Source organism: Erinaceus europaeus, chromosome 12 (genome assembly GCF_950295315.1).
Source record: "Erinaceus europaeus chromosome 12, mEriEur2.1, whole genome shotgun sequence".
NCBI classification, from domain to species: Eukaryota; Metazoa; Chordata; class Mammalia; order Eulipotyphla; family Erinaceidae; genus Erinaceus; species Erinaceus europaeus.
The window spans coordinates 71,113,312-71,127,415 of record NC_080173.1 but is presented as its reverse complement, the minus strand read 5'-3'; the positions used below and the strand labels follow the sequence as shown (position 1 = coordinate 71,127,415).

At 42.2% G+C, this 14,104-nt stretch overlaps 1 protein-coding gene across 1 annotated transcript in view; it reads left to right on the top strand.

Annotated features, from left to right (window-relative positions):
• The window catches only part of LOC103108112 (eotaxin), a 46,984-nt gene extending 44,997 nt beyond the window's left edge, over window positions 1-1,987 (top strand). Inside the window, exons 5-6 of the mRNA XM_007516980.2 lie at window positions 797-908; window positions 1,302-1,987. Of these exons, the coding sequence (XP_007517042.2) occupies window positions 797-908; window positions 1,302-1,422 (233 nt within the window). The 3' untranslated portion in view covers window positions 1,423-1,987. The remainder of the gene's footprint in view (window positions 1-796; window positions 909-1,301) is intronic.
• The last annotated feature ends 12,117 nt before the right edge of the window (window positions 1,988-14,104 follow it).

The window sequence follows — 14,104 nt, the reverse complement described above, 5'->3', positions numbered from 1 at the left end:
CAGTGATTAGAAAAAGAGACCAAGGTCCCAGGAAATTATCTCTAAATGACATGCTTGAGGTGTGTTTTGGGAAAAATAATAGGTGCTTACACCATACCAGCTTTTTCTGATCCCTAATGACTTCTATGTATTGCATGTTCCAATGTTAATATAATACATGTGGTGATAACAAGCAGTTGTAACTATCAGGATTAAGCAATGAAGGTCAGTTTCTCACTGGTATGAATGTCTACAACATGGTTTCTAGAGCTTCTGCTTAGGACCTGGACCAGTAGAGTAACAGCTCTCAGGGACGCTGACAAAGGAGAAGGGTCTCTGGGGCCTTGCACTGGCAATTAACAAATTCCCACTCAGAAATGGCAGTGGTCACTTTGTCTTATCATTTACTAGTGAAAACTAATTCATGATTCTAACTAAAAGTGGCTATAAAACAAGTCATGCTGAATTCCAAAAGCAGAGAATAGAGAAGATTTAGAGACTAGTACCCTGCCCATCATATAGCCATCTCAGTGTGATGAGAGAGGTGATTTGGGAACTGGTCTCTACCACACTTTAAAATATCTACATATTATTAGTGGCTCATTCTTTCTTTTAAAAAATATTTTATATATTTATTTGGATAGGCATAAAACAAACTTGAGAGGAATAGGAGAGGGAGGGAGGGGGAGAGAAAGAGAGACACCCATAGTACTGCTCCACCACTCATGAAACTTCCTTCTACGAGTGGGGACTGGGGGCTTGAACTCAAGTCTTTTGCATGGTTACTCATTTCTATTCATTTACCCTCCAAATTCAGCATCTATTGCAACCGTCTGCTGCTTTACTATGACGGGTAAGAAAATCTCCTTTCAACGGCTTCAGAGTTACAGAAGAATTACTGGCAACAAATGCCCCCAGAAAGCTGTGATGTAAGTAGACAACGCTTACCTTGTCCAGTCTAAACATTTCATGTTCAGGGAGCAGAAGCTAAGAACTACGTCAGATTTACTCAGAATCAGAGACACAGAGTCTGTCCTTGCTGAGCTAATCCAGGAATTTTCACAATAGATAATGTTCACTCCAGGGACTCCCTGCCTGGACTTTGTTCAGGTCAGTTCAGTTCCTTCTAGTCAAGACTGAGGATAGCTTTACTGGGCCAATAGCAGCCATACTTCAACACCCTTCAACACCCTCCCAATGGAGCCTCCACCTCCCCCATGGCTAAGCTATCATCACATGACAGGTGGACATGGAGTGCTTAGTGCTAAATGGACATAGTTTTCAAAAAATATCATTCTGATTGCTTCTCTTTTTTCATGCAGCTTCAAAACCAAATTGGTCAAGGATATCTGTGCTGATCCCCAGAAGAAGTGGGTCCAGGATGCTATTAAGTACCTGGACCAGAAATCACAAACCTTGAAGAAGAACCAGACAAATGTTTGATTCATTTGATTCCTGGTCTCCCTGAGTTGTGATCTGAAGCAACCTTATCATTCTAAAAGGAATGTCTTATTTAATAATTAAAAATATTTCACTTAAGTTATTGGCAGTTTTTAATTTGTTTCCATGAGTATAAGTTGTTTATAAAGATTCCACAGTAAATGATATCATGAAGTGCTATAATTATTATTCTATGTAACATGACAAATATAACTATACTTTATATTAATTATCAAGACAGCACATGGTTTAAATTTATACAATGTTACATGTCAAATATGTTCAGTAAAAAATGAAGAAAAATGAAATAATATAAAATGAGATAATATAAAATGTGAAATGCTAGTTATGTTCCTTCCCCTTTGCAAGATCCAATTCCTTCCCCTGCCAAGTGAATGATGCTACTCCTATCTTCCTAGAATCCTATAAGAGCCTTAGCAAAAATTATTAGCATGAAAATGTTTGTTATTTTTAATAATATGTGGCTTTTGTGAAGCAAAGGTGTGATTTATAATATTAAATGGAAGCACATACTGTTTTATGAATATATAAAAATGTTTTTCAGTTACACCAGTTGTTGTGGAGTTGTTTGTTTTATTTGTTTGTGAGTAGTCAAGATGGAGTTGCAAGGGGCAAGATGGAAGTATTCAGTACAATCCAAGGTGGAGTTCATAGACCTTGATCCCTCTGATTCTGGTCCTCAAAAGTCATTTCACAGAACCTAAGTACTTCAGGCACTTTTGTAACTGAAACTTTATCATCACCAGCTCCCTCACCAAACTCCTACTTGCCCAATATCTCTTCTTAATCTTCATGCTTGCCTAATATCTTTCATGACTAATTAAAATAGCCTTATAGTACAACCCCTGCCCTGTCCGTGATCTCTATCCCCCAACACACAGTACACAGATAATGTAGATTCTGAGAAATTAAAGGAAGACTACATGACCCTTGAAAAGAAGTTTATTTAGACTAAGGATTTAAAGGAGCATTAGTCCTAGAACTTACACAAGGTTTTATTGAATGTTCAAGTATGGAGGAAAATCTTTGGGAGCATTTCAGGGTAGGTAGAAAGGAGATTGATACAATTCAAGCAAATACCTACAAGTAGAAATGATCGTGGTGTGTATCAAATTGGGTGGATGCCCATTGTGTAGGTGATAGGGTTAAAGGTCTTTAAGAAACAGTGGGTAATTTTAGGAATTTGGAGGAAGAGAGATATCAGGATATAAACTAAGGTGTTTGTGCTCTATTTAGTTAAGTAATGAGACAAACATGTTATTTTTATCACTAAAACAGGGACAGTTTTGATAATATCAGGAGGTACACTCACTGATCATGTTGGGACAACAGATGTAAATTAACACTGCCCCAGGCAAGTAGGAACATCTAGTCACTCTCATAATAATGGACATTGAGTGTTGACTCAATGGGAAAAGAAGTGCCATCATCAGAGATGTTTCAGGAAGAGTAACCAGGTGACTCTGGACTGAACTGGGAGAAGGGTGAAGCAGTGAGCACATTATCTCAGGCAAGAGGTAGCAGGGGACAGAGCCTCAGCATTGTTAGCTGGAATGGGGAAAGGCCAGTTGTGTGACTACTGGGTTTGGTAAGGTGAAAAGTTGAATGTAGTAGGTGGAAAAGCAGAACTTGTGATAGAGACACTCCCTAAACTTTGCAAAGCTGCAAATGAAAGATGACTGTTGGACCCATAAAATGCACTTCCCTCTGGCACCCATGCACCCTGACTTTTCAACTTCAAGAGATTCCAATGAGATGGACATGACTTCCACTTTATGTGCAATCAGCTCAAATAAGAATCCCTCAAGCATTGACATCAGCCTGAATTTATGTCATCTGACTCTGGTGCTTGGGTACAAAGACCAACAACACCCCTATGGGTAGAAAATAACTGCAGAACTGGGGCTGGGTGGTGGTGCACTTGGCTAAGCACAGATATTACAATGTGTAAGAAACTGGGTACAAGCCCCTGGTACCCACTTGCAAGGGGAAAGCTTTGCAGCTTTGCAAGTGGTGAAGCAGTGCTGCATGTGTCTCTCTGTCTCTCCCTCTCTTTCTCCGGTTTCCCTCTCGATTTATGACTGTCTCTAGACAATAAATAAATAAATAAAGATAATGTAGAACCCTGTTGGTTTCATCAATTCCTGCATCATACTACACCCCACAGTTTTGCCACATGGGATAGCCCCAAGGAGCACCATTCACACTCAAGTCCCCTTAGCTCCATGTGGTACCCATGGCACTAGGCATGATGAAAAGTGACCTGAGACACTAGGAGGAACACTAACCCCAGAGGGAGGTGATTTCTATTTTATCTCTAGATCCAGTCTTTCTTATTATATTATTTTGGTATTTTCCCCATCAAAAATAATGAAGATAATTAAGGGTTTGTTTTTTTTTTTTTTTTTGGAAGGAGCTATATCAACTTCTAGAAGACAACTGCATAAGATTTCCTGCTCTCAAAAAGCATTTTTTGAAAAATATTACTATTTCCATTGAGTGAAACAGTTAGGTTTGGGCAAGGGTTCTCTATACATACACCCAAGACAGATAAGAACCAAAGTAACCACTAGGGAAAGACAGAAACAGGATGAGGGTATGGATCAACCTGCCAATGCCCATATCTAGTGTAGAAGCAATTACAGAATTCCCACCTTCTGCACCCTGTAAAGAATTTTGGTCCAGTGGTCTGGGAGGTGGCACAATGGATAAAGCATTGGACTCTCAAGCTTGAGGTCTTGAGTTCAATCCCCAGCAGCACATTTACCAGAGTGATGTCTGGCTCTTTCCCTCTCTATCTCCTATTTTCTCATAAATAAATAAACTCTTTTAAAAAATAAAAAAAAAGAATTTTGGTCCATACTACCAGAGGTGGAGAAATATTAGGGGAAGATAACCAGAGGACTCTGAACTCCATCAGTACCCAGAGAAAGAAGAGAGAAAGGGAGGAGAGGGAGAGGGAGAGGGAGAGGGAGAGGGAGAGGGAGAGGGAGAGGGAGAGGGAGAGGGAGAGAGAGAGAGAGACTCAGAAGTAGTGGGTATGACTTAGAAAGGAAGAGAAGGCAGGACAATAGGAAAAATTGGTATATAGATATAGATATATAGTTATAGAAATAATAGTCAACCCATATCTGTGATCTTGGGAGAACCAATGTAGTCTCCAATGTAGGGAATGGGGACACAGAACTCTAGTATGGAGTTATACCCCTGTGATATTATAGTTTATAAATCAATATTAAATCAATAGTAATTATTTTAAAGAATTTTATGTAAAATAAAGTTACTTGTTTCTATCAAAAAGAAGCGGAAGGAGAAGAGAAAAATCGATGTAACTGGGACACAACCTACAGGATCTTAGACTAAGTCTTTCTGAGAAACTTCTCTATGATCCTCAAGCAGAAACATCCTAGGGCTTTTAGATGGTCCATACAATGGCTTTCACTCAGAGTAACTACTGTGTCTCACTCGGGATATAGATCTTGCCTCTTCTACAGCCTAGTGGATTTCAGTCTGAAATGCCAACCAGGGTACTACTTCTGAATGTCCTTTCGTTCCTTCTTTTTTTTCTTCTCTCTCCAGTTCTGATGGACATGGAGTTCAGAGCCCCCTGCTCATCTCCCCCTGTCATTTCTCCCCTTCTGAGAGTATGGACCAAGAAAAAAAATATTTTGGGGGTTGCAGATGACAGGAGTTCTGACTTCTGTAATTCCTTCTCTGTTGGACATGGGCATTGGTAGGTTGATCCATATCCCCAGCCTATTTCTCTCTTTTTCCAGTCTGGTATGGCCCTGGAGAGGTGATGTTCTGACGCACATTGGTGAGGTCGTCTTCCCAGGGAAATCTGGATGGAATCATGATAGATTCTTCACCTTGGTGGTTGAAAGGCAGCATAATATACAGCAGAACAAAATTATTAATAAATAGGAATGAAATGTAGGAATAGAGCAGATATATGTTCCTAGGGGCCTGTGACCTTCGTAGTTTTTGCTTGAGTTTGATAGCTAACATGGAGGTAGACAATAGTAATAATGGAAGATGGTGTCAGAGTTGAGAATAGTGCTAAAAAGTTGGATTACAACAGAGAGTAGCTCCCACACTTGAAGGAAATCTAGGAATGAAATTAACTGTTTACCCCCATCACCCTCACCCAGGGCCCATATACATTCATATTGAGCACAGGAGTCCTGTCAATCTGTACTCAGTTCTTGTTCACAGCTGAGAACATTCTAGGCTGTACCCATTTCAGAAACATTCTTTCTCAAGTGGCAGGGTAGGATGAACCAGCCTCCCTTCCAAGAATGGAACAGTCTTCACGGTTGCTACTTTATAGGGAAGACAAGTTCCTGGCACCCAGGAGGATTTAATGCTGCTGTTCCTGATGGAAGTGACCAGTGATGCTAGAGAGAGGCATCTATTAGAATCCAAGAATTCCCTAACTAGAGCCCCAGATGATGGGGTGGTCTGATATTGACCAAAAAGGTCAGCATTAAATGAGCCAGTCTTGCTCTTATCAAGATTTTGTAGTCCTTTCTTTATATGACGAGCTTAGGTTTTTCTCTCAGTTGTTAGTGTTGAGTATCATACTTTGTATCCAAACTGGTATTAGGTTTATGAGGTTTGCCTTCTTTGGGCCTTTTACTAGGTTATTAAGTCTAATTGATTAATTTATGATGCCTTCTTTGGACCTTCTACTAGGATCCCAGTATTATTAGGTCTAAGTTTAATCATGGAGGACTATTAAGCACTTTTACTTTTTATTTATATAATTCTTTCTGTCCTCCTCCCCTTCCTATTCCTCCTTGTCCTTCTCTTTCTTCTCCTTTTTTCCCCACCAGGGTTATTGGTAGGACTTGATACCTACACAATACTATCTTCCTTCTTCTGGTGGTCATTTTCTTTTCTATTTCTTGCTGCTTGATAAAGGGAGGGAGGGAAGAAGGGAGGGAGGTTGAGAGAGAGAGAGAGAGAGAGAAAGAGAGAGAGACTTGTAGCACTGCCCACTACTGGTGAGGTGCCCCCCCGGTCAGGGTTAGGTGCTTGAGCCTAGGTCCTTGTACATGATGATGTGTGTTCTACTGGGTACACCATCATCTGCACCCCCACCCCAGCCATTTCATCTCCAGTTGGACAGTTTCATCTGCTCCTGGAGAGTAAGATTGTGGTTTCAACACACTGGAGATCTTTAAATCTCCTAATGGCACACTGAGGCCAAGTGCAAAGCAGGGGTCTCACCATACAGTCACCTAAGTAGTAAACTCAGAAGAAAATCAACATGTGAAATATACCGGAGAGCATGCAAATTAGGGCAGAGAAGAGAAAGTTTGTATAGTGACAGTGCTACAGTGCTGGTCTCAGACAGGGAGCTTTAAAGCTAGAAAAGACAAGATGGAGATGAAGACTCAGGCTTTGACTCACCCATCTCCATCAGTCAGAGAGACAGGCTATTTCTGGGAAAGGGACTGGCTCTGGATGGAGCTGCTCCCCCTTGAAGCAAGCTGGGCCTCCACTGACAACCTACTGGTTGCTAGAACCCAGTGGGTGGGCAGGAGAGTGTTATGTCAGTATCTGAAAAGGAGGACTGAGCAGCACACTGTGGAAGCCATTGTGACCCACTTTTGAGCTCTTCAAATACACTTGCTTATATAATACAGTCTGGAAGACATCTCCAGAAATCTGTTGAACTCTTTTTCTTAGGAAACTTGGAAGAAGATTAGTGGGAGTGAACAATAATAGCTCTCACTGGTGCAATATTTCTTATGGCCTCAAGTGATACTCATCACCTCCTTCCCAGAATGTTCACCCTAGATTCTTTTCACCCTCAGCTGGCATCTCTGCTCATCTAGGAGCCTTTGGGGTTGATACAGACTCTCACCCACAAGGGTTGAGCTCTTAGTTATCGCACTATTCTCAGACTGTAGCTACGTGTTTGCTTACCATTAGAAATGGGTGACTGAGCACTAAGAAACATCCAAATAAGTAATCACCTGGGTGCCAAACATGGTCTTTTCTGCCCACATTGACTTAAAGCAGCTCCACCACCCAATGGTCAAGTCATCTGCCACTTGAGGATGGCGACTTCTGCCTCTCTTTGTTTTTTAAATATATTTTATTTCAGAGAAAGAGAGAAAGAAATACAAAGAGATACCAGAACAGTGTTCAGCTCTGGCTTATAGTGGTGCTAGGGATTGAACCTAGAACCTCGGAACTTCAGGCATGAAAATCTTTTCCCAAACCATTATTCTGTTTCTCCTGCCCTCTCTTTGTTTGTAGGTATCTTCTTCTGTGAGTCTAAAGACACAGAGCCTTAAGGCCAGAGAGCTGGTTCAACATCAGACAACAAGACCTATGTGCTGGAGGCTCCAGATTCAATCCCTAGTAACACCATATCCCACAGCTGAGCAGTGCTCTGGGATCTCTCTCTTTCTCTTCCTCTCTCTCTTTCATAACAATAAATCTATTAATCTTTATGAAATTCAAGATACAAAGTGAGTTGCAGGGATAGGGAACACCGATTCCCCAGCACAGCTCATTGGGCTGATTCATCATGCAGCCCACCATACTTCTATCCCTTGATAATTGCATCTGTGACCTTTACCTACTGGAGATGCAGCGACTTATAATTGCTGGTTTGGTGTTTATATTGCATCTAACATATGCTGTGCCATCCTTGCAGGAACTCTTTCTAAGTTGATGACTCAGTTGTGTTCTCAAAGGCCATACCATTCTATCCTCCTGGAGGCTCCTAGATAATCTAGTCACATTATGGGATCAGTGGATCCCAGGGTCAGATGCCCAGTGTGCCCCTCCTTTGCTGGGAGGTAGGTGATTTGGTCAGACATTCCATGAGCTTTCAAATAATTGTGCTGGTGGAAGTACTGGGACATAAATGGCCAATTAATACCTGAGAATGAGCCTAATCCAATTTGTATCAAACACTTCCCTGGTTAGAAAAGAGGTTTCTTTGTTCTAAGTGGCTTCCCAGGTATCCCTGGTGAGACAGGGTAAGGGCAGGTCTCACCAACCTTCCTTCTCCTAACTATTTACACCTGTAGGTTGCTGTATGCTTCACAATGGTTTGGTCTCGCTCTCCCCCCGACCTCTGAGGGAATTGGTTTGGCCCTTGCTAGTTTCACACCCTGCTTTCTCCCTGCCCCCTATGCTAAGGACGCTGAGAATCCCAGCAGCAGCCGCTGAGAAAGAATGATGGAGAAGCACATGGTGTGGTGATTTGCCCGTTTGTGAATAAAGATTAAACTGCAGCTTCTCAGCCCAGCCGTGTGTCCCCGAGTCTCTGTCTCTGTCTACCAGCATTAAGCTAGCCCGGCCAGCTGGAGCCTCCAAAAATTTAACAACAAATGGTGCCCACGTGGACCTGACCTGCGCATCTCTCAGATAAGTGAAGACAATTTGGCTACCTATGTACTATGGCCTTCTCTTCTGCTTGTGAAGAGATCTCCAAAGGCCTCTGCCCTTTCTTCACGAGACTGTTTCGCTATTTCTGGAACATTTATCTCTGGACCACTCTGTGGTTTCTGCCCAACGCCAGCTTGCAAGGGCCCAATGCCAGCCCCCATGAACCGGCTTTCTGCCGCGTGGTGTGGGGCATTGGGCGTGGGCTCCCTCCATGCTGCTCGGCCACTGGGAACAGGGCAGCAGACATGGCAGGGCCATGGGGCAGGGCCGCGGCGGCCTATCCTGGCCACCACCCCGGGGCACCTCGGCCCGCGCCTTCTGCATGGCTGGCTGGCCCGTCCTCGTGCTATGAAGTCTGGACAGATCCCAGACCACCCGGAGACCATGGGCTCCCTGCTGAAACTGGGCCCCCTGGCCGAGATCTCCAGCTTGGGTCTGAAGGCAGAAAAGCTAAAACACACAGAGATTCGTGCAGAGATCGCAATCTACAATTCCTAGAAGTGGAGTGCGCGGGAGGCCCCACCTCCGGATGGTGACCCCCCCCCAACCACAACTAAGACAGTACAGATCTAAATTTGTGTTTAAAGTGACATATCTTCGTAACAAAGGTTTCTCTCCTTGTGTATTAATGACCATGTTTATGTGTGTGTTTAAAGTTTGGTAAACAGTAACTTTAAGGTTAAGAATGTAACTTTAAGGCTATATTCTTACCAGACAAAGTTAAATGAAAAAGGTTTTCAACGTATTTCTCATAAAGATAAAATTAACTTACATTTAAAGTCTGAGGTAAAAAATAGTTAACAATCAATATATTTTAACTAAGTTGGTCTAAAAAAAAAAAACCTGCACACACCTAGGGTGTGTCTCCATCTTGAATGGGTGTAACAAAAGGTTAAATAGACTTGTTGATATGTAAAAGTCTCTATTACCTTCTCTATTAGAAATGTTAGATTACACAATGGCTATGCTAATGATTCTCATGCCTGAGGTTTTCGTTCCTTGATTCTTATGTCTCCCTTTTCACATTCTATTGTTTAAACTTTAAACAACCTTAAAATCATTTTTAAAAAGACTTCTAATTGTAATAGAGTTATCAATTGTTATAAACTTCTAACCTGCTACAAGTTTGTTTCATAGTAAGTAAATTGCAGGTGTCAAGTTCTCTACAGAAAAGCAGAATTCCGATGGCTGACATTCCCCATTGAGACAGAAGTACAACAATTCACCCCTTGGCAATTCTTCAGTGGACATCTGCTTTGGACTTCTATCGGACTCACTGGTACACCTCAGACACTTTGCACAAAACTAGCAGCTTCCCTTATGCTGCTGGGTTTCTCAAACACTGACTGCAGCCATGCCTTGGGACTCTAGGCCTCACCCTTCCCCCATGCTAGAAAATGCCCGTCGAGTCAAGTACACACTCCAGAAGCAGGAAATGTTTTTTTAAGCTGATAAAGTTTTGCCCACAGAGGCAAAAATGGCCCCCTCAGGCCTTCCCTGGCAGCACACTGGTTCTTGTTACTCGCTTACATGTTTCTCCATGTTTGTGCCAGTTTCTTTTTTGAAAATTCCTGTACAATATAGGTTTCTGTTCACCCCACACTCCTGATACTATGGTCATTTAGTTAAAAAGAAAAGGGGGAATTGCTGTATTCTTCACAATGGTTTGGTCTCGCTCTCCCCCCGACCTCTGAGGGAATTGGTTTGGCCCTTGCTAGTTTCGTGCCCTGCTTTCTCCCCGCCCCCTATGCTAAGGATGCCTAGAGTCCCAGCAGCAGCCATGGAGAAAGAATGATGGAGAAGCACATGGTGTGGTGATTTGCCCGTTCGTGAATAAAGATTAAACTGCAGCTTCTCAGCCCAGCTGTGTGTCCCCGAGTCTCTGTCTCTGTCTACCACCGTGATGCTAGGCTGGCCTGCTGGAGCCTCCAAACATTAACAACAGTAGGTTAAAAAGGGGGAGATGGAGAACCACATAAATTTCACCTGAGACTTTCCCAGTGGCCACATACTTGCACAAACACCCAAGTTTGCCACTATGTGACCTTCCTGGGTTGTCAGTGGTGAGAAATTCCACCATTTCAAGCTTGCCATTTGATTACCATCTAAAGAGCCCTCTCAGACCCATGAGCAGTGTGCAAACAGAGAGATGTAGGCAATTACTTGCTCCTGACTGGATGGTCCAGAAGAATCACATACCACCTGTGTGCTACTTATTATCCGCTTTAAAATCGAAGCTCTGACTCACCTTGGAAAGTCAACATGTAGATTGCCTATACTAGTCTCCCTGTGCTTAAACATAAGCCCTAGTTAACCTTGTTAGGAATACGCTGACTTCCTGTCAGTTTCTCATATATGGAGGCCTAAGAATCCAAGTCTGTAACAGTGGATGTTAACCAAAGAGAGGCCCTGTGGTGTGGACAGCAGAGGGTCAGAGTCACTGACACACATAAGGCTTATTGTGCCTCTGGAGATGAAAGAAAAAAGAGGGACTGGAAAAAGGTTGAATAGGTCAAGTGAGTACTGTCATTCATTTTATTTAACTAATTTATTGCCCTGAATAAGTAGTATTAGGGATAATGTCATATTCTGTCTTCCAGTATGTCACACAGACAATATATCTAGTCTTCTTGCAGTGTGAACATAGGCATTGGGTATAATTCATTTATTAATAGGTATTGCTTTCACTGCAAGGATACTGAACCTATCCAACTTTTTCATCTGTTTTTCACCAGTCCCAATGCACTTTGATCTCACTGAGGTGCTGCTGGGTTCAACTAGCATTAGAATTTGGTGGGTTTTATTAAGCCCAGCTCTTGATGGGCAGCTCTGGCTACAGGGTCACTTGATTTTACATAGCTGGGCTCTGTCTCTGCAATGGCCTGTAAGATACCAGGCACTGTTTTTTCAAAGGCAAATTCTTTTTCAAAAGACATCCCTAGGCTTGAACCCCAGGGGTCTGTGTTGTGTTCCTACTGCTGATTTATAGACTCCATGTATTTTTTGGTGTGGAACTATACACTGTTGTCTTACAATCCTATAACCCACTATTAAGCACAAAGAAAAATGCAAAAAAATAAGTATTTAAAAAATTAATTAATTAACTAAAAAATAAAGTGGATGTCCCAGGATGTTCATGACTTAATTTCATGGAGTATTCTAGATCTGGGAGACCTCTTTGTAAGTATTACAGACATGGAGAAGTCCCTACCTTTGCATGTAGAGCTCTCCTCAGAAAGGGAATATGACAGATTCAGGAAGGCAGATTGCTATAACCAAAAGCAATTCGCAGAGAGGTTCTCTATGTACACCAATGTGGCCTAAGTTGGGGAAGGGCCACCTTGGTACCAACACAGGAATATTGCTCTGGGCAGGGAGCCTCAGCATCCACTACCAGCATGCAGGTCTAGGCCCAAGGTGTGATCTTGGAGCCTTGAAAGGTACCTCTTAGAAATGCACATTTGCTTAACTATAAAATGAATTCTTAAACTAGATACACAGCTACTAATTGACTGAACATTATGATAACTAGGGACGGGAGCCAGGCAGTAGTGTAGCAGGTTAAGCGCACATGGCGCAAAGTGCAAGGACCGGGCATAAGAATGTCCGTTGAAGACCCCTGCTTCCCACCTGCAGGGGAGTCTCTTCACAAGAAGCAGTGAAGCAGGTCTTCAGGTGTCTATCTTTCTCTCCCCCTCTCTGTCTTCCTATCATCTCTTCATTTCTCTCTGTCCTATCAACAATGACATCAATAACTACAACAATGAAACAATAAGGGCAACAGAAGGGAATAAACAAACAAACAAATAAATAAATAAGTATAACTAGGAACATGTCTAAAAGCAAACATTTTATGTTATCTACCCCCAAAGACTCCAGTGCAATATGTTAGAGCGTGGAGAGGGAGAAGTGAGTCTAGAGGTCCCTATTCTAATTTAGAGACTTTCTCCAGCTCTCGTTTGCCCTGGACTGACTGTATTCTCAGGCAAATTGTTATTCTCATTGGTAAAGTGGGGATAATCACAACTATTCCTGGAATATTAAGAGAATTAAAGGGTAAACAGCACTGGAACAAAGGTATGTGAGTGTATGTTCAGCATGGTTAAAAGGCACAGCACATCTCACTTGCAGCAGCTTTTTCCTGTAAGGCATTGGGGAAGGCAACTAACTGTAAAGCTTCTCTAAGCCTCAGTCCTTTCATTTTTATAATGAGTGTCACAAAGGCACTTTCCACAAATGTCAGTTAGGGGGAATTAAATTAGATAACATGCATAAACACTATAGAACCTGACATGGAGAACCAAATCACACAAAGCAGCCATCATTGCTGAGTATTTACTGCATGTCAGTTGCAAAATGAGCCCTGCATGAAAATGACTTTATAGACTGTTTCCTGAGGAAAGTAATGTGGGAAATGCTAGTAGCAAATCCCAGCTAGTCCTCTTCTGATGAAGGAAGAACTGAGGCCCACATATGAGCAGATACAATAGAACAGAGAAGGCTCAGAGGACAGACCAAGAGACTTGGGTACTAGGGAAAACAAATACCCTGTGTGGGCTAAGGGATATCATGCCAGTCCTTTGATTCTTTGATTGAATGGAAAGTAGTGAATCATTGAGTCTTATTCAATTCTTATCCTATTTGTGTGGCCTTGTAGGAAGTTTGAGCCTGGACTATAAAACAAAGTAGGAAATCTAGATTACTGGGTAAATTCCTCCTGAATGCTCCTTAGAAACCAGAAGTTCATTTCCACAACAGGAGACTCATCCCCAACTCCCACAAGAATCATTATGCCTGCAGACCTCCATGAACCTCCATGCAAGCTAAATATGCTTCTTGTGAGTGGTAAAGGTGGCAGAGAGAGGACATATAAAGTAGTCTGAGCATCCCCCTCTTCAGAGGGCCAAGACAGCAGTCTGCAGGTAGCAGAATACTGGGGTGGGAAGTTAAAAATGAACTGAACAACCTGATCACCTGGGGTCACTGAACATTCCCACAGTTGTGATATTGGCATCATTCAGATCTTGGTGCCCAGGGGCACCAAGGTTTTCAAACCATCTGATCCTTGTAAAAATATCTAGGACCTTTTGCTTCTCTTAGACAACATCAGGAGTATTGTATCTTCTTATCCTATGGTTTTGTAAATGTTTCCTTTTTATAAATAAAGAATAGTAATAAAATCCTCATTGCAAAGCATCTACATTTGAAGGAGCAAGTTTCAGGAAGAAATTGGGAGAATCCTATGAACTCA